This window comes from Dendrobates tinctorius, unplaced genomic scaffold, assembly GCF_039654945.1.
Source record: "Dendrobates tinctorius isolate UK_male_01 unplaced genomic scaffold, ASM3965494v1 ptg000039l, whole genome shotgun sequence".
NCBI classification, from domain to species: Eukaryota; Metazoa; Chordata; class Amphibia; order Anura; family Dendrobatidae; genus Dendrobates; species Dendrobates tinctorius.
The window spans coordinates 27,834,574-27,856,726 of record NW_027361707.1 but is presented as its reverse complement, the minus strand read 5'-3'; the positions used below and the strand labels follow the sequence as shown (position 1 = coordinate 27,856,726).

At 49.7% G+C, this 22,153-nt stretch overlaps 1 protein-coding gene across 2 annotated transcripts in view; it reads left to right on the top strand.

The window, feature by feature from the left end:
• The window catches only part of HTT (huntingtin), a 301,306-nt gene that overhangs the window by 114,092 nt on the left and 165,061 nt on the right, over positions 1–22,153 (top strand). For both annotated transcript variants that reach the window (XM_073574569.1, XM_073574568.1), the window contains 2 exons: positions 8,981–9,127; positions 18,325–18,445. In XM_073574569.1, coding sequence (XP_073430670.1) covers positions 8,981–9,127; positions 18,325–18,445 — 268 coding nt within the window. The remainder of the gene's footprint in view (positions 1–8,980; positions 9,128–18,324; positions 18,446–22,153) is intronic.

Here is a 22,153-nt window from a genome sequence, read left to right as displayed (position 1 = left end):
TTTGAAAAAAACGGATCCGCAATTTTCTTTTGAGGATCCGTTTTTTTCCCCATTGACTTCCATTATTGGCGGATTGTGACGGGATTGCCGTCCGTTGCATCCGTTTTTTTTGCGGATCCGCCAAAAGTTGCTGTCAGTCACCATCCTCAAAGATTTGAAAACGGAGCTTGCAACGTTTTTTTCTCTGGCGGATCCTCCAGACAGTCATTTAACCCGAAATTCTTTCTGGGTGCCAGACAAAAAACAAACTCTCTGTCTCTCTCTGTCTCTCTCTCTCTCTCTCTCTCTCTCTCTCCTTTTCCAGGCTGCGATTCCTTTAAAATTCTTAATTTGTCGGATCCGTCAGAAAAACGGACGGGTGGCATCCGTTGTCATCAGTACTAAAACAGATCCGCCATCCATCCTTTTGGTGGATTTTGACTGATGCAAAAAACTGAAGTGTGAAAGAGGCCTAACCCTTTCAGTAGCGCTATGCCTCCACCTAAGGAGGCTAGACAGGCTGTCAAAAAGCACACTGTGTTTTTTACCATGTGTACCACTTGGAAGTCTGCCTTACCCAGTGCACTGACTAATCCGTTATGCACGGAATGCGACCCGGACTGCGCCCTGACCTGCGCTCCAACGTCCCTCGCCTTGAAAAAGACACCGTGAGTGTCGGAATGCGTGGGTCTCCTCCATGGACTCTCAATATCACTCTGTCCGCATTGCTGCTATTTAGATGACGGGACGACTGACTGGGTATACTGTCTTGACTCCTGTAGGGTGATGTATGCAGCTTGTCTAATTTCCATTTAGGATTATTGCTCCTTTATTATTCATAGTTGTTATCTTGCCCTTTGGGCTTTAATGAGCATCACACATGATGTCTGTCAGCCCAAATCTCTGTGCATATGTTTCTGATAATAGGGGCTGTACTCTCCCACAGCCTCTCACTGATGGTATTTTGCTAGCAGCATGTTTGTGATATCTTTCTTTGTGTAACATTAATTATTAGCGGTCAGGTGCAGCACCACTTTATATTGTGTGCCATTTTTTGGAGCATTCATGTCTTACCCCCAGTTGGGTTTTTAAATGTTTTTATATGTGTTTATTTTTGGTTTTGTTAAAATCTATAATTTTTGTACTTATTGGTATCCTGTGTGGTGATCCTATTTTGATGCATGGTCTTTTTTCTTATACTGGATTTCTCTACATGTCATGCATTTAAGTGATCCCCCAGTGATTACATATTTGATTTAATATTGCTGCGATGGTGCCCACTTGATCTTTTTTCACTTCCAATGTCTCTCGCCGCCGCTGCTGACGAGCCTCCTGCGTTTAGTAACCCTGAGTAGGCTGCGTCCCTGTCCCAGTCAATGGAATCTCTGACCCAGGCAGAAAGCGTCCTTACCTCCCGAGGAGGGCTCTGGCGTTGGCCGGGAACCGTCCCCCAGCAGGGGCCATACTCGTCCAAGGGACGGTCAGCGCCTCAGCATCGGCGACTCCTGTCACTCGCTCGCCCTCTCCTAAGGTTCACAGCGATCACAGCTCTGAATTCGAATCTGACACGTCAGCCCCACAGAATCCCCCAACTGATCAAGAGTCGCTTGATTCTCTTATAGAATCAGTCAACAGGATTCTGAGGTTGGATGAGGAAAATATTTCCGCTCCAGCACACCCTAGCTCATTTAAGGAAACTTGGCGTGTGCGCACGTTATTTACCAGCCGTCCAGTAACTTAGGGATCGGCCACATGACCGGTTCACAGGGCAAAAGTCTCTCAAGCTAAATACCCTTTTCATCCAGACCTATTGTAGGATTGGTTACAGTCTCCTCCGGTGGACCCTCCTGTATCGCGTCTTGTTTCTAAAACGCTCCTATCTGTTTCTGAGGGTTCCTCAGTCAGAAACCCCTCAGATTGTCAAATTGACTACCTTGCCTATTCAGTTTTTTTAAGCTTCATGAGCAGCGTTTTTTTCCCATCTTTCGCGACAATTGGGGTCACTAAGGCAATGGCCGCTTGAGCAAAAGTCTTGATTACTTCCTTCCAAGGCACCAATCTTCCTCCGGAGGCAACCACTGTCGCCAGGCAGATAATTCACGCAGCTAACTTTGTAGTAGGCGCTTCTTTTGATGCCGCCAATTGCGTGGCTCAAACTTCCGCTAATGTGATCTCCATTAGAAGAGCCCTATGGCTCCGCGGCTGGCGGGCGGATGCCACACCTAGAAAGATCGTTGTATTCTCTCCCCTTTCAAACTGGTCGTTGTTTTGGAGAGAAACTGGATCAACTCATTTCCGATACTACCGGGGGAAGAAGTAAATTCCTTCCTCAACAATAGGGGCTGTTCGGCCGTTTCGCAACCAACAGCCGACGAGTTTTCGATCTTCTCGCAGCTATTCCGGTTGGTCCTCCTCTACCTTCTCTTCCGGATCAGGTCGGTCCCCGCGCGGAGACAGAGGCTCCCAGGTCTCATACAGACCTAACCGCTCTTGGAAACACAGGCCTAGGACTTCTGGATCTAGGGGAGCCAAATCTAATAGATCTACCCAATGACGACAAGTGGGTCAGGGAGCTGGTGTCCTCCGGATACAAGAGAGAATTTTCTTCTCCCCCTCTATCTCGGTTTTTCCTTTCTTCTCCCCACAAGGAAAAGACAAGAGCCTTCCTTTGGGCTGTTCAGGCTCTGCTAAGGGTCGGAGTCATCATTCCGGTCCCTCATCATGAAAGGTTCAGAGGATTATATTCAAACCTTTTTTGTGTTTCCAAAAAAGGACGGGACGATGTGACCCATTCTGGATCTCAAACTGTTAAATCAGTTTGTCAGGGTACGGTGATTCCGAATGGAATTTCTCCGATCTGTTGTCGCTTCCATGGAAAAAGGAGAGTTCCTATCACCCATCGACATCAAGGACGCTTACCTTCACATTCCGATCTGCCCGTCCCACCAGCAGTTCCTGCGTTTTGCAATTCACAAGGAACACTTCCAGTTCGTTGCCTTGCCCTTCAGACTCGCCACCGCCCCCAGGGTCTTTACCAAGGTCATGGCGGCTGTCATGGCCATTCTCCACGCTCAGGGAGTGGTGGTACTGCCGTATCTGGATGACCTGTGATCAAGGGTCCATCCTTTCCAGCTTGCAAGAAATCTGTGGATATCACAGTAAATACACTTTCTCGCTTGGGTCGGAAGAAAGGCTTCGAAAAGTCTTCCCCAACACCGGTCCAGCAGATTTCCTTTTTGGATTTGATCTTGGACTCTTCCTGCGGATTGGTCATTCTCACTCCAGAAAAGGCCTGAGCTTTGCAACAGGCAGCGCGGACTCTTTCATGTCCAGTCTCTCATTCTATTCGTTTCAGCATGAGAGTTCTCGGAAAGATGGTGGCAGCAATGGAAGCGGTGCCATTCACACAATTCCATCTTCACCCTTTGCAACAAGCCTTGCTGTTGAAAATGAAAAAAATGGCAAATGAGGTTTAACACAGATAAGTGTAAGGTTATACACATGGGAAGGAGAAACAGATGCTACAATTACTTAATGGGAAACTGCTGGGGAAATCAGACATGGAAAAAGACTTAGGCATCTTAGTCAATAAGAAGCTAAATTGGAGTGCCCAGTGTCAGGCAGCTGCCACCAAAGCAAATAGGGTCATGGGATGCATTAGAAGAGGTCTGGGGACACGAGATGAAAACATAATTCTCCCTCTGTACAAATCACTCGTCAGACCACACTTGGAGTATTGTGTGCAATTTTGGATGCCGGTGCTCAAGAAAGACATTACTGAACTTGAAAGGGTTCAAAGGTGGGCTACTAAAATGATAAATGGAGTTGGTTCACTACAATACCCAGAAAGGTTATCAAAGGTCTATTTACTCTAGAAAAGAGAAGACTTAGGGGAGACCTAATATATAGGTACAATTATACCAGAGGACAATACAGAGATCTCTCCAATGAACTGATTGTACCAAGGACTGTGACAAGAACAAGGGGGCATTCTCTTCTTTTGGAGAGAAGACAATTTCTGCACCAGCATAGAAGAGGGTTCTTCACGGTAAGAGCAGTGAGGCTCTGGAATTCTCTTCCTGAGGAAGTGGTGATGGCCAACTCAATGAATGAATTTAAGAAAGGAATGGATGCTTTTCTTGTGAATAACAGTATAGAAGGTTACGAATAACATAATATTATAGGTAGATGGTTGACCCAGCTTAGGGGAAGGAATTTTTTTTCCCTATGGAGAAAATTGGCTTCTACTCTGTGGGTTTTTTGCCTTCCCCAGGATCAACAATGCAGAACAACTGCACTAAAAATAGGCTGAACTAGATGGACATTAGGTCTTCCTTCAGCCTTCAAAACTATGTTACTATGTTACTTGGGACAAGAACCCGTCTCCCCTGGACCGTCGGTGCCTTCTGTCCCTGTGGGTCAGACAAGCCCTCAAGTGGTGGACACTGAAATCCTCCCTGAGTCAAGGGAGGTCTTTTCTCCCAGTACGATGGTTGGTGGTGACCACTGACACAAGTCTTCTGGGCTTGGGGTACTGTGTTTCGTCACCACGCTGCACAGGGTCGTTTGTCAATTCAGGAGTCACGTCTCTCCATCAACATCTTGGAGATACAAGCGATCAGATTGGCCCTGAGTTTCCACCATCTCCTCGCAGGTCACCCCATCAGGATCCAATCCGACAACGCCACAGCTGTAGTGTATATCAACCATCAGGGGGGTACTGGGAGCAGGATGACCATGCACGACCATGGCCTCAAGACTAAACAACAAGGTTCCTCGGTTCATTGCCCGATCGCGCAATCCATGCGCCATCGGAGCGGACGCCTTAGTTCTGCCGTGGCACCAGTTCTGGCTCTCGTACATCTTTCCCCCTCTCCCCTTACTCCCGAGGGTCATCAAGAAGATCAGAACAGAGGGAGTTCCACTGATCCTAGTTGCGCCAGATTGGCCGCTCTGGGCATGGTACGCAGAACTAGTACAACTAGTCGCCGACGTCCTTTGGCGACTTCCAGATCGCATGGATCTACTCTCTCAGGGTCCGATTTACCACCAGAACTCCGGGGCCCTGTCTTTGACGGCGTGGCCGTTGAATCCTGGATTCTAGCACAGGCTGGGTTTACTCACGACATTTCCACCATGATTAGTGCTAGGAAGCCCGTGTCCATGTGCATTTATCACCGCACCTAGAAGACTTTCTTCTCGTGGTGCAAGGATTATGGTCGATCACCTCTAGTGTTTTCCATTCCATTCCTGCCATATTGGAATTCCTTCAGTCAGAATTAAAGTCAGGCCTCGCACTTAGCTCACTCAGGGGGCAAATTTCAGCCTTGTCAGTGCTATTCCAACGCAAAATTGGCACCAAACTTCAGGTCAAGACGTTCATTCAGGGAGTTTCCCATGTAGCGCCTCCCTATAAAAGGCCATTGGAATCATCGGACCTTAACTTGGTTCTCGGGGCCTTACAGGAGGCTCCTTTCGAACCGTTGCAGGACGTACCACTAACTATTCTCTCTTGGAAAGTGGTCTTTCTAGTGGCAATTACATCAATCAGACGAGTTTCGGAATTGGCGGCCCTGTCCTGCCGTCCTCCGTTCCTGAATTTTCATCAAGACAAGGCAGTTCTCAGGACGTCCCCGTCCTTCCTGCCCAAAGTCGTATCCTCTTTCCATCTCAATGAGGAAATTGTTTTGCCCTCCTTTTGTCTGGCACCGGTCCATCGCATTGAGAAGGCCCTCCACACCCTGGATGTGGTTAGGGCTCTGAAACGGTACATCTCGAAGACAGCTCCCTTCCGCAAGTTAGATGCCCTGTTCATACTTCCAGAGGGGTATAGGAAGGGTCTAGCCGCTTCAAAAACCACGCAAGCCAGGTGGATTTGCTTAGGTATTCAGGAATCCTACCGTGTCCAGGACACACCTGTCCCAGCAGGGATTAAAGGCCCCGTCACACTAAGCGACTTACCAGCAATCCCGACACCGATATCAAGGTGTCAGGATCGCTAGTAAGTCGCTATGTGATCGCTGGTGAGCTGTCACACAGACAGCTTCACCAGCGATCAGCACAGCGATGCCGAGCGCCCGGCATTGCTGGCCACCCCTGTAAAAAATAGAATCAAAATAAAAAAATATAGTTATTCTCACCTTCCGACGTCCCGTTCAGCCATCCTGCCTCTCTCCACGCTCCGGTCCCAGTGATCCTTTGCGAGAATGACCGCGAGATGTCACGGTCTCGAGGGATAACCAAGTCTCGCGGTCATTCGTGCAAAGGATCACTGGGACCGGAGCATGGAGAGAGGCAGGATGGCTGAACGGGACGTCGGAAGGTGAGAATAACTAATATATATATTTTTTTTTTTATTATTTTTTTACACCTGATCGCTGGTCTCCCGCCTGTCACACAGCGATGTGTGCTGGCCAGCGGGAGACCAGCGACCAAAGAAATGTCCAGAGGTTTCTTCCAGCGATCAGTGATACCGGCAGGGGGGCCGCTCGCTGATCGCTGTCACACACAAAAGTTGTGACTCAGCAGCGATCTCGCTACTGAGATCGCTTAGCGTGACGGGGCCTTAAGGCGCCTTCTATCCGCTCAGTGGGCGCCTCAAAGTGGGCTTTGACAGAGTTATGATTATTGCCATTCATTTAATGCTCCTACTGCTTTTTCACCGAACTGGGGAAGTCCCAGCCAGCAAGAGGGTGTATACTGCAGGGTAGGAGTTAACTTTTTTCTGTGTTTACTTAGTGTCGTCCTAGTGGCAAGCAGCATAACACCCACTGTCTGTGTCCCCCAATGATTGGCTTGGAGAAAAGGATTTTATGGCGAGTACACAAAAATCCCTTTTTTTTTTTTTTTTTTTTTTTTTTTTTTTTTTGGGTCTGGTTTTTTTTTTTAGCCTGGTTCTGGATTTTTTTTTTTTTTTTTGCAATTTTCTTGACATTTTTGCAGGACATGCAAAAGCAATTAGCCAAAAATAGCATTTTTGCTCCAAATTCATTCACCACAAACACCATTTTGTGGCGTGAATTCCAAGACTATAATTTATAATAATCTTTATAGCGCCAACATATTCCGCAGTGCTTTACAGTTTAACAGTTCCAAACATAAGTCATAAGTAACAACGTTAACAATACATTAATTGAAGTAAAATAAGATGACCCTGCTCGTGAGCGCTTACAATCTACAATGAGGTGGGGGAGATACAAAGTACAGGTGTGTATTTACAATGGTGTATTTACAATGATGGTCCAGCCATCTTGAGGGAGTGAGGGATGGATGGAGATGGTGAATGGGCTACACATGCACACTTACACATAGAATGACTGTGATTAGTGAACGTGATAGGCCGCTCTGAACAAATGTGTTTTGAGGGAGCGCCTGAAACTATGCAAATTGTGGATAGTCCTAATTTCTTGGGGTAGAGCATTCCAGAGGATTGGCGCAGCGCGGGAGTAGTCTTAGATTCGGGAGTGTGAGTTACGGATTAGTGCAGAGTTTAGTCGAAAGTCATTTGCAGAGTGCAGCGATCGGTAAGGCAGATAGACAGAAATGAGGGAGGAGATGTAGGGGGGTGCTGCACTGTGGAGAGCTTTGTGGGTGAGAAGAAGTACTTTGAATTGGGTCCTATAATGAATGGGCAGCCAATGTAAGGACTGGCAAAGAGCGGACGTGTCCGAGTACCGATTAGCTAGATGGACGATCCTGGCCGCTGCATTAAGTATGGACTGGAGAGGGGATAGTCGAGTAACGGGGAGGCCAATTAATAGAGTGTTGCAGTAATCCAGGCGGGAGTGGATCAATGCTACAGTGAGGGTTTTTGTTGTTTCCATGGTGAGAAAAGGGCGGATTCTATTGATGTTCTTTAGGTGTAAGCGGCAAGAGCGGCCAAGAGATTGAATATGGGATGTGAAGGAGAGATTGGCACGCCTGCTGCCGGGGTATTATTATAGTGCCACCCACAGAGAGGGAAATGTCAAATTTAGATTAATTATGCAGTTGTAAATGGTTACACTAAGATCCATGGATCCTCTTGAAGGATCATTGCTGCAGAAAACAGTGGTAAGTGCTTTTCTACTTATTATAGTGCTTTGAAGAAAGCACTATCATGTAATCCGAACGCTGCTAACTTATTCTTCTTATTATTCAGTTGATTTCCGCAATTAATGCGGCCCGAACCGCTACATGCACAGACTCTGTTGAGGCGTCGTTTCGAAGCCAGCGTCCATGAGTGGTGTGCTAAGTATTTTTCATGTCGATCGGATTTGTAGTTTTTGTGCAATTTGCGTTTGAAAACATTTTCTCCCGTCATTGGAATGCATTGTCTCAATGTATTTCAATGGGAAAATTTTGCCATAGGAATACATGGGGCAGTCATGAGGCGATTCAAATTTGAGGACCAGTTGCAGCAGTTAAGCTCATTGATAAGCGCAGGCAGACCCAGTTACTATGCCAACGCCTACGAACTTTACATGACCCCAGCAGGACACAGTTTCTGCCAGATAATATCAGCTCTTAAAGCGAAACCCAAAGCACAAATGCAAATCTAGCTTCATCACATGACGCATGCCCCAGTGCGCCAAACTGGCTCTTAAAGGGCCGACGTGCCAAAGTGATTCTTAAAGGGCCGGCGCGCCAAATCGGAGTCTGAGCCACCCCGGCCTCCAAATCGGAGTCTGAGCCACCCCGGCCTCCAAATCGGAGTCTGAGCCACCCCGGCCTCCAAATCGGAGTCTGAGCCACCCCTGAGAAGCACCCACAGTTAAAACGGATCCTGAGTTGAAAGTCTTGCAGGGGCAGCAGGCAAGTCTCTCTTAAAGGGGCAGCCCAGGAACCATTTCAAAGCACTATCTGTACTTCCTTCAGGAAATACACATCTAGTGTTTTTATGCTGGCCCCTTCTGCTGGTTAACAAAGATTACAAAATTAAGTGTTTACTTTTATCCGCAGGTTCTTAATCCTGCTTATTGACTATGTATTTATGCTTTTTTTTTTTTGTTAATTTTCGCAGGTTGGTTCCAAAGTTATTTTACAGCTGTGATCAAGGACAGGCCGATCCTGTGGTAGCAGCTGCTCGGGACCAGAGCAGCGTTTATCTGAAGCTCCTCATGCATGAGACTCAACCGGCATCTCACTTTGCTGTCAGTACGATCACCAGGTAATCTGGACGATTGTCAGTCATGGGATACTGAACAGAGAATACATGCAAATCTGAACATGATTTTATGTGTTTTAGGCTAGTTTCACACTAGCGTTTTGAGGCGCAGCGCACGCTTGCCATGAAGCTCCGCCCCCTGCCACGCCTCCTCCGGTCAGCTCCACCTATGGGCGCATGACTCTGCATGCGACGTGCGTACCCTATCTTTAACATTGGGTACGCAGGCCATGTGCAGGTATGCTTTTGCCTGCGCATGCGTCCTTTTGACGGTGCACCGGCCGCACCAAAATGCAACACAATACGTTTGTCGCAGTTTGGCGCACCATCAAAAGGATGCATGCGCCGGCAAACGCATACCTGCGCACGGCCTGCGTACCCAATGCTAAAGATAGGGTACGCACGTCGCATGCAGCGTCATGCGCCCATAGGCGGAGCTGACCGGAGGAGGCGCGGCAGGGGGTGGAGCTTCACGGCGAGCGTGCGCTGCGCTTCAGAACGCTAGTGTGAAACTAGCCTTAGTTCTCGGTGAATACATAGTTGGACATGGGTAGCCCCTACTACTAGGAGGCTCGACAGTAGGTGAAAAAATTGTTGTCTCCACTTGGAAAATAACTAGGCAGTTTAGTTTAGGGCCAAATGCAGTAGGAGAGAAAAAAAAAATATGTTGCAAGTAACGTCCTGGAACCACCATGACCTGAGCATGAGGAAGAGAATAGCTAATGGCAGCCGGAGCTGGTCCTGTGAAAGAGTAGAATTACTGGGTGGGAGTGGTGTTCCCCAATTTATTGAATGAGAAAGATATTCTACATTTAAGTACAAAAATACAATTTCTCCTTCGGCTCATTGGGGGACATAGGACCTTGGGTGTTATGCTGCCTCCACTAGGAGGCTGACACTAAGTAAACACAAACGATTAGCTCCTCCTCTGCAGTATACACCCACACACTGGATCCAGCCGAACCAGTTGAAGGTTAGCGTCAGTAGGAGGCACATGTGTTCTTCAGAACACATCTATTTCTTTTTTTTTGTTTTCATTTTTGTTTTCAAGGATTATAGGGGACGTCGGATCCCTTAAGAGCTCCGCTCTCCCCAAACCTACAACAGGTGGGAACGTAGAGTGTCGCCTCCACGTACCCCATCCTGCATCGTTTACGACTGTATGCCTGAGATCTTTTAGGGGCGACGGGTCTCTTCTGTGCACTGCTCTCCCCACACCAGCAACAGATGGGAACATGGAATGTCGTCTCTATGTACCCCCCTCTGCATCCAGGCTTATTACAGCCCTGTCCCATCCTGGGGGAGTTAACCCCTAGGATGTCCAGAGGCATTTATGGAGTCCTTTCGGCCCTCACTGCATCACCACTGTCAGAACAGCGGTGATGGAAGGAGGCGACTGGTCCCTCTCCACCTCTTCTGACAAAGTGATGGTGGATGGAGGGTTCCTGCACCGTACTCAGCAGCTGACCTGTCAGAGCGGCCCGAGTCCTGTACTTTATTCATCTTCTCCTGTGGCGGTTCCATACCGGGACGCACACCGCAGGTAAGTGCGGGCTTAGGACATTCAGGCTCCGGAAAGGGTAAGCAACCCCAGTGGAGGGCTCCTGTATGCGCGCTTTAAGTGCCGTCCCCCATGCTCTCGGGCGCAGTCCAGCCGGCGTAGAAAATTTATGCCCCGGCTTCGGCCTATGCTCGGCCACAACCCTGAAGCTCCACTCACTTTACAACATGCGGCAACGGCTCCACTCACGTTTTTGGCACTTCTCGCTCACGGCAAGATTCTCTCTGGCAATTTCCGGCTGCCATATTTTTTCTACCGCCTCTCTACATGTGCTGCTGGCTGCCACTGCACACAGTGAGTTTCTCTCGCATCCCAGCTCCATCGGCAATTCCCGGGTCGGACATCTTCACCACTGGGCCTTGTGCTTAAGAGAGTGGTCACTTCTCTACATGCCCAGCCTGGTCAGAGGAGCGCATTACACCGAGAAGTCCAACCTCACAGAGCCACAGGACCTGGGTATGTTCTCTGAGCTGCGATACACATTAGCCCTTCTCTGCAGTAGTCTCTAGGGTTTACTAGCCATGATCCTTTTGGAGCTTATCAGCAGAATCAAGGACATTTTGGGGTTCACCATGTCACTCTCTGACATCCAAGAAGGCTAACAAAACGGTGTTTTTCACCTCATGTACCACCTACCAGACTTCGTTGCCACGGGGATGGACTACGCCTCTCTGCAAGGCCTGTGATCCTGAATGCATTCAGGAGCTCTTCGCCGCTACTGATTCTAGTGTACCTAGTCTCCCCAAGTGGGCTTCGTCAATGTCGCAGTACATGGCTTCACTAGCTAAAGTGATTGAGTCTCTCCAAGATCCCTCCACGGGTCCGGACATTTGTCTGCCTGTCTTAGAAGGTTCCTCTACCTCACGGGAACAGTCGGCCAGCAGGGGTTGTTCTCAGTCAAAAACTCCCACAGGCATCTGGAAAACAGATCCATAGCACATCTCCTGGGCCCTTGGAGGCGATACCCTTTTTCATCGGATTTGCAAAAGGAATGGTCCAAATCCCCTCCAGTTGATTCACCTGTATCTCGCCTGGCCACCAAGACCCTCCTAACCTTAGCAGATGGATCCTCAATTAAAAACCCCACAGACCGTCAGAAAATCTTGGCCGCTCAGTTTTTGAACTCTTGGGCTCGGCACCCTCCCTTCTTTGCCGCGGTGTGGGTAGCTAAAGCTGTGGTGTCTTGGGCCGATACCCTGACCAGATCCATTCAGGATGGTAACCTTCCCCCGGAACAGTGGATCTGGCCAATCAGATCTCTCTGGCCGGAGACTACTTGGTACATGCTTCCCTGGATGTGGCTAACTGTGCTGCACTTGCAGAACGCCATCACCATCAGACGGGCACTGTGACTCAGGGAATGGCGAGCAGACTCTTCATCCAAAAAGTCCCTAACGTCTCTGCCCTACCAGAGTGGTTGTTTCTTTGGAGAGAAGCTGGATCACCTTATATCTGACGTCATAGGAGGGAAAAGTAAATTCCTTCCCCAGCAGAAGACTAGGCGACCCTTTCGCCGTCAGCAACAGACGCGTTTCCGGTCCTTTCGCAGCAATCCCGGCTGGTCCACTACGACCACCTCTTCTGCATCTGGGTTCCCCCCTTGTGGGGACATGGGTTCCCAGGTTTCGTATAAGACCAACCAACCTTGGAAGAGCCCACCCAAGCAATCCAGATCTAAGGGATCCAGGTCCCATAGATTCTCGGCTCAATAACTCGAGGCATTATCCGGTCAACATCAGCAGAGTAGGCGGTCGCCTACTCCTGTCTCTTCATGCCTGGCTATCTGTCGTTCACGACGAATGGGTTAGGGACCTGGTGTCCTCCGGATACAAGATAGAATGTTCCTCCCGCCCTCCAGCACATTTCTTCCCTTCTCGTCCACCGAGCCATCAATACGCTACGCCAAGTCGGGGTCATTACTCCGGTCCCAGAAAACGAGACATTCAAAGGGTTCTACTCAAACTTATTTGTGGTTCCGAAGAAGAACAGAACGGTGCGGCCCATTCTGGACCTGAAACTCCGAAACAAGTTTGTCAGGGTCCGGCCCTTTAGGATGGAGTCCCTCTGTTCCGTCATTACTTCAATGGAGAGGGGGGAGTTCTTAGCATCCATCAACATCCGGGATGCTAACCTTAATATCACGATTCCCCCCACTACCACCATCACCAGAAGTTCCTATGCTTTGCCGTCCGTGAGTAACTTTTCCAGTTCACAGCCTTGCCCTTCGGCCTTGCCACCACTCCCAGAGTATTCACAATGATTATGGCGGCCGTCAAGTCCATTCTGCACTCTCGGGGAGTGGTAGTTCTGCCATACATAGAAGACCTTCTGATCAAAGGGCCGTCCTTCCAATCCTGTGCGGAGTGCGTCCGTATCACCTTGGATACACTTTCTCACCTGGGCTGGCTAATTTAAATTTTTAGGAATGATCCTGGACACCTCCCAAGGGTTGGTGATTCTCCTTCGAGAAATGGTCTTAACTCTTCAACAGGGAGCCAGAACGCTTCGTCACCCATATCCTCACTCCTTTCGATTCGGCATGAGATTTCTGGGCAAGATGGTGACAGCGATTGAAGCTGTTTCCTTCGCCCACTACACGTCCGTCCTCTGCAGCATGCGCTTCTGGCAGCCTGGGAGAGGAACCCGTTCTCCCTCAACCAGCTGTGTTGCTTGTCTGCACGGGTCAAGCAGGCCCTCAGGTGGTGGGACGTTGTGGTCTTCCCTCACCCAGGGGAAATCTTTTCTCCCAGTGCAGTGGCTGGTGGTTACCACCGATGCCAGTCTTCTTGGCTGGGGGGGGGGGGGGGCCATCTTAAATCATCACAATGCTCAAGGGCGCTGGTCTCCTCGGGAGATGCTTCTGCCGATTAACGTCCTGGAAATCCGGGTGATTCGGTTGACCCTGCGGCAGTTCCATCACCTCCTGGCGGGTCGACTCATCCGTATACAATTGGACAACACCACGGCTGTGGCATGTATCAACCATCAAGGGGGCACCTGCAGCAGGGCGGCATTGTATTAGATGGAACACATTCTCCGCTGGGCTGAGTCAAACTAGTCAGTCATCTCAGCAGTCCACATCCCGGGCGTGGAAAACTGGGCAGCAGACTTCTTCAGCCATCAGGATCTTGACTCGGAAGGGTGGTCTCTTTATCCGGAGGTCTTCCAACAGATCTGTTATCGCTGGGGGACTCCGAGCGTGGATCTGATGGCATCAAGACTAAAAGCTAAGGTGCCCAAGTTCAGAGCTCAGTCGAGGGGTCAGTTTCGTCTTCCGTATGTTTTTCCCCCACTTCCGTTACTTCCGAGGGTCATCCGGAAGATCAAGGCGGAAGGAGTTCCAGTGATTCTAGTCTCTCCAAACTGGCCGTGCCGGGTCTGGTATCCGGAGTTGGTGCAACTCGTTGTCGACATTCCCTGGCGACTACTGGATTGACCAGATCTGCTCTCCCAGGGCCCGATTTTCCGCCAGAACTCATGGGCCCTGTGTTTAACGGCCTGACCGTTGAATCCTGGGTTCTCCCAAGAGGTGGTTTCCACAGTGATCAGCCCTCGCAGGCAGGGTCCCCTCTCCTTATGTACTTGTGTGTCCCTTGTCTTACACATGTTTATTATACTTGTCTATATTTCCCCTTTTCACATGTAAAGCGCCATGGAATAAATGGCGCTATACAAATGCACAATAATAATAATGATCAGCACTCAGAAACCAGTATCAGGGCGCCTCTATCACCGCACCTGGAAAACATTTTTCGCATGGTGTTAGGGACATGGGTCGTGCTGCTCTTGTCTTCTCCATCCCCACCATTTTGGAGTTCCTTCAGACTGGTCTGAATTCTGGCCTAGCGCTTAGTTCCTTTAAAGGTCACATCTCTGCCTTATCCGTTTTGTTCCAGCACAGGATCGCTTCCAAGCTGCAGGTTAGGACTTTCATCCAGGGGATCTCTTATGTGGTACCCCCCTATAGAATGCTGTTGGATGCCTGGGACCTTAATTTGGTGTCTTGGGTGCTCTACAAGAATCTCCCTTCGAACCACTGCAGGACGTCTCTCTGACCTTCCTTTCATGGAAGGTCACTTTTCTTGTCGCGGTGACGTCAATCAGGCGGGTATCGGAGCTAGCCACCCTGCCGTGTCAAGCCACTTTTCTAATTTTTCACCAGGACAAGATGGTTCTCAGACTTTCTCCGTCCTTCTTGCCCAAGGTGGTCTCCTCTCTTCATGTTAACGAGGACATTGTCCTGCCCTCATTTTGTGCGGCACCAGTACAACGTTTTGAGAGGGCTCTTCACACTCTGGATCTGGTGAGGGCTCTCAGAAGGTATGTCTCTCGGACGGCGTCGTTCCATAAGACGGACGCCCTATTCGTTCTTCCTGAGGGCCACAGGAAGGGACTGTGTGTGTGTGTGTGTGTGTGTGTGTAAGCTGAGTGTCTTTAGACGCTACCATGTAGATATTTGTCAGGTAGGAGAACCCAAGTAACAGATTTCGGGTTCCACCCTACTAATCCCTTCTAGGAACCTTAATAAATAAGAAAGCTTTGAGGTTGTAATACCACTTACTAGTGCTTACTCTGTCGCCTCATTGGGGGACATAGAACCATGGTGTTATGCTGCTGTCCACTAGGAGGCGACACTATGCACAATCTGAAAAAAGATTAATTATGGCTCCTCTGCAGTATACACCCTTGGACGGCGTCAGCCTTCTCCAGTTTTTGCTTAGTGTCGCAAGGAGGCACACCTTTTTTTCTTCCGTTTTTTTCCTTTTTCGTCCGGAATACAGATGAAGAAAAGTGGGTCTCCAGCGAGACTCCCGCCATGGCTCCTTCCTTTGCCCCCTTTTTAGGGGTGCCCAGTTGAAGTGGAGACGGCTATTCCCTATGTCGCTCCTTCCCCAGTCCCTCGGGTACTGGTCTGAAGTTGAGACCCCCTCCTTCCCCAACCCCTTTGGGGTCTGGGTTGAGGTTGAGGCGAGGATGAAGACCCCCTGATGGTGACAGACGCACCCTCCCTAATCCCCCGCAGGGGGCATTAGGTTGAGACGCCTCAGGTAGGGTCGGAGAACAGGCAGCATTTTGCAGCATCCAGGGACCCCAGACCAGCTGTGGGATCCTACTGGGGCTGGGGGAGGGTGCAGGCAGACATGGCACAGCAGAGACAGGACTTTCTGCGCCCCTGTCTCTGCAGCAGCAGCGGCTCCATGGCGCTCCAGGGACCCCCCAAACAGGAACCGCTACCCCTGCTGCCCCCACCGCTAGACAGTCACCCATTCCGGGAGGGTCTAGTACAAATCCGACCCCTTCCCGGACTACCGCGCCGCTCTGGAGCCCTCCTGGGCATCAGGCCTCTACTTGAGACCGCGGCTTCGGCCTAGCTGAAGCCGCCACCTTTTCTCCGCCCCCTGGATGACTAAAATGACACTGTATAGTGTCATAGAAGGGGCGGATCGAGACACAAAGGGTGCGTTTCTACATAGCCCAGCGCGCCCTTTTCAGCTCTCCGCCCCCTCCTTCCTCTCCTCAGCGTCCCGGTGGCCATTTTTTTGGCTGCATATATCCTGATAAAGGACGCCTCCAGCAGAGGAGAACCACAGCAGTCTCCGGGGGGCACAGAACTGGGATCTGTCGGTGCTGGACCTAGGGGCACACTGGTGGGGTAAGCTCACAGCTTTACTCAGCTGTGAATCCATACTTCCTATAAGGCTCTCTGTGGGTTCCCTCTCCGTAGCCACCCCTGTAGGATCCCTGATAGCCAGCCTCTGTGCACTATGCCGGGCTCAAGAAAGAGAACCAGGCAGGAATGTTTCTATGCATTCTGCACAGCCACGCTTCCCAGTGGCAGCACGTATCCGCACTGCCGGGATTGCATCCAGAACTCTGGGTCAGAACCCCAGGGAGTCCCTACCAACGCTTCATTCTTCCGGAAGGCGGTCGCAAGGGACTGCCGGCTTCCAAGGCTACCCTTGCCAGGTGGATCAAATCCACCATACATGTGGCCTACCGACTTAACTGTTCCCCTCTTCCGGCCGGTATCACGGCACACTCTACACGGGGGCAGTAGGGGCCTCCTGGGCCATTCGGCACCAGGCATCGGCACAACAAGTGTGTAAGGCGGCCACTTGGACTAGCCAACACACGTTTACGAAACACTACAGTGTTCATACCCAGTCCTCAGCGGATGCGAGCCTGGGTAGACGGGTTCTGCAGGCGGCAGTGCCCCAAGTTTAGGGACCTGCTAGCACATTATTCGTCCATTGCTTCCCACCCAGGGACTGCTTTGGGACTTCCCATGGTTCTGTGTCCCCCAATGAGGCGACAGAGTAAGGGAGATTTTTGTGTACTCACCGTAAAATCTCTTTCTCTTAGCCTCTAATTGGGGGACACAGCTCCCACCCTGTTGCCCTTACGGGCCGTTGTTACGGTTGAGTTCTCATATTGTTCTTTGAGCTCATACATAGTAGCCTTCTTACAGGCATGGTTATGTGGTTATTGTTACGTTCCTCCTAATGCTTTTGCACAAAACTGGAGAAGGCTGACGCCGTCCAGGGGTGTATACTGCAGAGGAGGAGCCATAGTTAATCTTTTTTTAGATTATGCATAGTGTCGCCTCCTAGTGGACAGCAGCATAACACCATGGTTCTGTGTCCCCAATTAGAGGCTAAGAGAAAGATTTTACGGTGAGTACACAAAAATCTCCTTTTTGCATGTTTGTTTGTTACCTGATGAAGGCTGCACTGTAAAAATAGCAGCCGAAACGCGTTGTACTGTATTTTAAAAATAATTTTTTTTTCACTTTTGAGAAAATAAATCAACTTTTAGTAATAGACTTTCACTGGAAATGGATGTATTCAAGAAATCCTAAGGTGATTAGCGCCACATAGGCTTGGAGTTTCTTTTTACGTAGAATGAGAGACTAGCTGGGAGATCTGTGAAATGCAAACCTGATACCTTACCACCATTATGGAATAATCACCCTAAAGGGCCTTTTAGCCTTCCATAATCTTTTTGGTCCCTGATAGGCCACAGGAGTCTTTTGGGGAAAACAATGCGCTTTTGCGTAGCCTATCAGGAATCACAATTAGAGGACAGAAATGCTCTCAGGCTTCCATAACAAAAAAAAAAAAAAGTCCTGATGGTGGAGAGAACGCTCCAGGTGAGGGAAGGAAGGGAGAATGATGTCCTTACTGTTGATGTGCAAGGCTGACACCACCTTTGGGATAATGGATAGCATCGGGCATAAGACTTCCTCATCCTGATGGAGAACAAAGAAGGGAGCGTTGCAAAGAAACCCTGCAAATGAAGTGCCATCTTCTAGGTATTTTTTTTATTTTTGTCTGTGAAAGTTAATTGGTAAGTATCACGTTATTGGTTGATTTCAAAAGGCTTATGCTGCAGAACTGATCAAGATGGCCAGAATTGGAGAGAGATATGGTTTAAATTACATTGACCATGAATGGCAGACTAAGGTCTGGAGTTGGTCGAGAACGGTGCATGACATTACTGGCTGTTAACAGTCCGCCTGTCAATTCCTGCTCTAATAATCCTGTCATCTCTGTTGTAAAATCGCTGTCTGTAATTTAATAATTTCTTGCCTACTAAACCTAAAATGTGTTTGCAATAAGTTTTACTCTTTTGTTTGCAGGATCTACAGAGGGTACAATATACTGCAGGGTCCGACAGATGTCAGCATGGAGAATAACCTGTCCAAAGTCATCACAGCGGTCTCACACGCGTTGACCACGTCTACTACACGAGCTCTCACGGTAATGATACTTGGCACAAAACAGAAGCAGCCATTTACTTTTCATGGCCTGGCATATTATGCAGTGTTAGCACCTGCAGAGAAACGATGTTCAAAAGTTATAATAAGATAAGTTGGTTTCTTCCTGTCAACTTGAGCTGAATATAATTGAAGTTTTACCCACCAAATGCAAAATGCACATAAAATTAAACCTGAAAGCAAGTTAAGCTGTACACTCGGGGAAATAAGTATTACGTGAATCCCAACCAGACTCTGCCATGATACGACTGTAATGTTGGACCTCCGATTCCAACCCAGACCATGCTCTTATTAAATGGCATCTGTCCGTAGGATCACCCCTCTTAAGCCGTCTAAATAGGCATGTAGGTAATAGGAAGCTGATTAAAATAATACCTTGATAGCTGCGATATGATGATGTATTCCAGAGAAATCCACATTTTTCTTAATATTCAAATGAGCTGTTAAGATCTACAGTATGGGCTCAACATAGATCTCCCTGATCAGATATCAAGATATCAATTTTTTCAGCTTACTATGAGCTGTATTCCCATATAGTCGGCTCAGGAGGGTTGATCCTACTGACAGATTATCAAAACTCAGTTTGTCCTTCGCCTCATTGGGGACACAGGACCATGGGTGTATGCTTCTGCCACTAGGAGGCTGACACTAAGTGAATACAAAAAAAAGTTAGCTCCTCCTCTGCAGTATACATGTACCGTTGGCTCCAGCCCAAACCAGTTCATGCTTAGTGTCCGTAGGATGCACATGGGTCTGCTATTCAGACAATTATTTTTATTTTTTATTCTAATTTTTTACATTTTTTTTAAAGGATGATAGGGGCGACTGACCTTTCCAAGGGTCCGATCTCCCCAAACCAACAACAACAAGCGGGAAGGTGTTGTCGCCTCCACGTACCCCTCCTGCGACGCAGGATGACATGCCTGAGCTTGGTTTTACGGGCGACGGGTCCCTTCAGGGCACTGTTCTCCCCGCACCAGCAACAGATGGGAACATGGAGTGTCGCCTCCATGTACTCCCTTCTGAAGCCAGGCTACAGCCGGAAAACAGCGCTGTCCCATCCAAGGAGATTGAACCCCTGGGATGTACAGAGGCCCTGACTGTGTCAGTGTGGCCCCCACTGCATCACCACTGATAGAACAGCGATGATGGAAGGAGACGAATGGTCCCTCTCCACCTCCCTGATAAAGGGAGGATGGATTGAGGGTGCCTACACTGTCCATCCTACAGCTCCCTGACCTGCAGACAGAGAGGTAGCTCTGCCCCCTTTTTCTTCCTTCCGTGGCATTGAGTATAGGAACGGATGGGGGGCTGAGAGGGCTCTTCTTGCGGCCATTGAGGCTCCGGCGCTTGTACCCGGCCAGCGCCAGGAATTTAGCTCCCGGCTTCGGCCTGTTCTAGGCTGGATAATAGTAGCTCCTCCCACCTGCGTGGCGCTTCTCGCTCAGTGCAGGAAGCACCTGTCTAATACTGGCGGCCTGTAGCAGTCTGTTGGCAAGCCGCATCTCTCTGACCGCTGGCGAACACACCACAAGCCGCATCTCATTCACCGACGGCATCGGATGCCACCGCAAGCCGTGCTGACAATGGGCGACCCCAAGAGGACCGCTCACAGGGCACAGGACCTGGGGAAAGAGCTTCCTCAGGCTCCCCCTTTTCCTTTTACGCAGAGCTGCACTGCTCTGTGCCATTTTGCTCTGCAGAGCTGCGCTGCCTTATATAGCAGCGCCTCTATATACTTAGCTCTGGTCCTGCAGTATTGATTGACTCCTGTATTTGGCTGGGGTACAGCATGTCTCTCCATAAAGCATCCCAAAAGGTCAACAAGACACATACAGTCTTGTTCACCTCATGTTCCACCTATCCAGGCTGCATTACCGCAGGCACAGAATACTCCAATATGTGAAGCCTGCGCCCGCGAACGTGTTCAGGGCCCCCCTGGCACAACCGACCCCGGGTTAACTAGTCCGCCTGAGTGGGTCTCGTCTCTGTCGCAGTCCATGGCGTCGCAGGATTATTGGTCTGCCTGTTTTAGAGAGTTCCTCTACATCTCAGGAACCGTTGGCCTGCAGGGGCTGTTCTCAGTTGAAGCAGACACAGGCATATAGAAAACGGTCACATATCGCGCCTCCCGGGCCCTCTGGCGCCTCGGCATCCTCGAGCTCCGTTTCTCGCTCCCCCTCTCTATGGGTTGGTAACGAGCACAACTCTGAATACGAGTCTGAAGGACCTCCTGACCTGGATTCGCCAGGCTATCAAATGACAGTGGGTTGTCTCATAGAGGCTGATAAACAGACTCTGAAGGTTAATGAGGAGTATACCTCCTCCCCAGATAATGTGGTGTCTTTTAAAAGGACCAAGCGTCTTCATAGAATGTTTGCCAATCACCCCGAGTTCCAGTACATAGTGCGGTGGCACAGACAGCGGCCAGACAAACGCTTCACAGGTCAGAAACCTCTTGAGGTGAGCTACCCCTTTGTACATCCGATCTCAATAAAAAATGGGCGGAATCCCCTCCAGTGGATCCACCCGTGTCTCGCTTAGCCTCTAAAACCCTACTATCTTTAACCAGACGGATCCTCCATTAAAGATCCCACGAACCGACTGATAGACAGCCTCGCCCCGATCAGTTTTCGAAGCCTCGGGCTCAGCACTCTCTCCCTCCTTCGCCGCGACATGGGTTAGCTAAGGCTTTGGTCTCTTGGGCAGATTCTCTGAATAGAGCCATTCAGGGTAGTGATCTCCCCCAGGAGGCAGTGGATCTGGCCAGTCAGATCTCCTTGGCAGGTGACTATTTGATAAACGCTGTTTCTATCAGACGGGCACTATGGCTCAGGGAATGGTGAGCGGATTCGTCATCCATGAAGTCCCTAACTTCTCTGCCTTATCAGAGCCGTCGTCTGTTGGGAAACAAGCTGGATCAGCTTATCGCGGACGCCATAGGGTTGAAAAGTAAGGTTCTCCCCCAGCACAAGTTAGGCGACCCTTTCACCGCAACTGCAGACTCTTTTTTCGGTCCTTTCATGACAATCCCGGTTGGTCCTCCACGGTCAACTTGTCTGATTTGGGACACTCCACTCAGGGAGACCGAGGCCCTCGGGCCTCATACAGAACTAACCAGGCATGGAAGAGGCGTCCCAAGCAGTCCGGATCGAAGGGATCCAGGTCCCAAAAAATTTTCGGCCAAATGACTGGCAACATTGGCCGGTCGACACTAGCAGAGTAGACGGTCGTCTGCTCCAGTTTCGCCATGTCTGACTCTCCGTCGTTGTCGACAAATGGGTCAGAGACCTGGTGTCCTGTGGATACAAAATAGAATTTTCTTCTCGTCCCCCAACACGCTTCTTCCTCTCTCGTACCCCCAGAGCGGAGGCGCGGGCCCTGTCCTTTTTCCAAGCCATCGAGTCTCTCCGCCAGGACGATGTTATTACCCCGGTTCCAGAAAACGAGCCGTTCCAGGGGTTCTATTCATACCTGTTCGTGGTTCCGAAGAAGGAAGGAACAGTGAGGCCGATCTTGGATCTAAAGCTCCTAAACAAATTTGTCAAGGTCCGGCACTTCAGAATAGAGTCCCTCTGTTCCGTCATCTCCTCGATGGAAAAGGAGTTCTTGGCTTCCATCGACATCTGGGACGCCTACCTTCACATTCCGATTCCCCCCCCCCCTCACCAAATGTTCCTGCGTTTTGCAG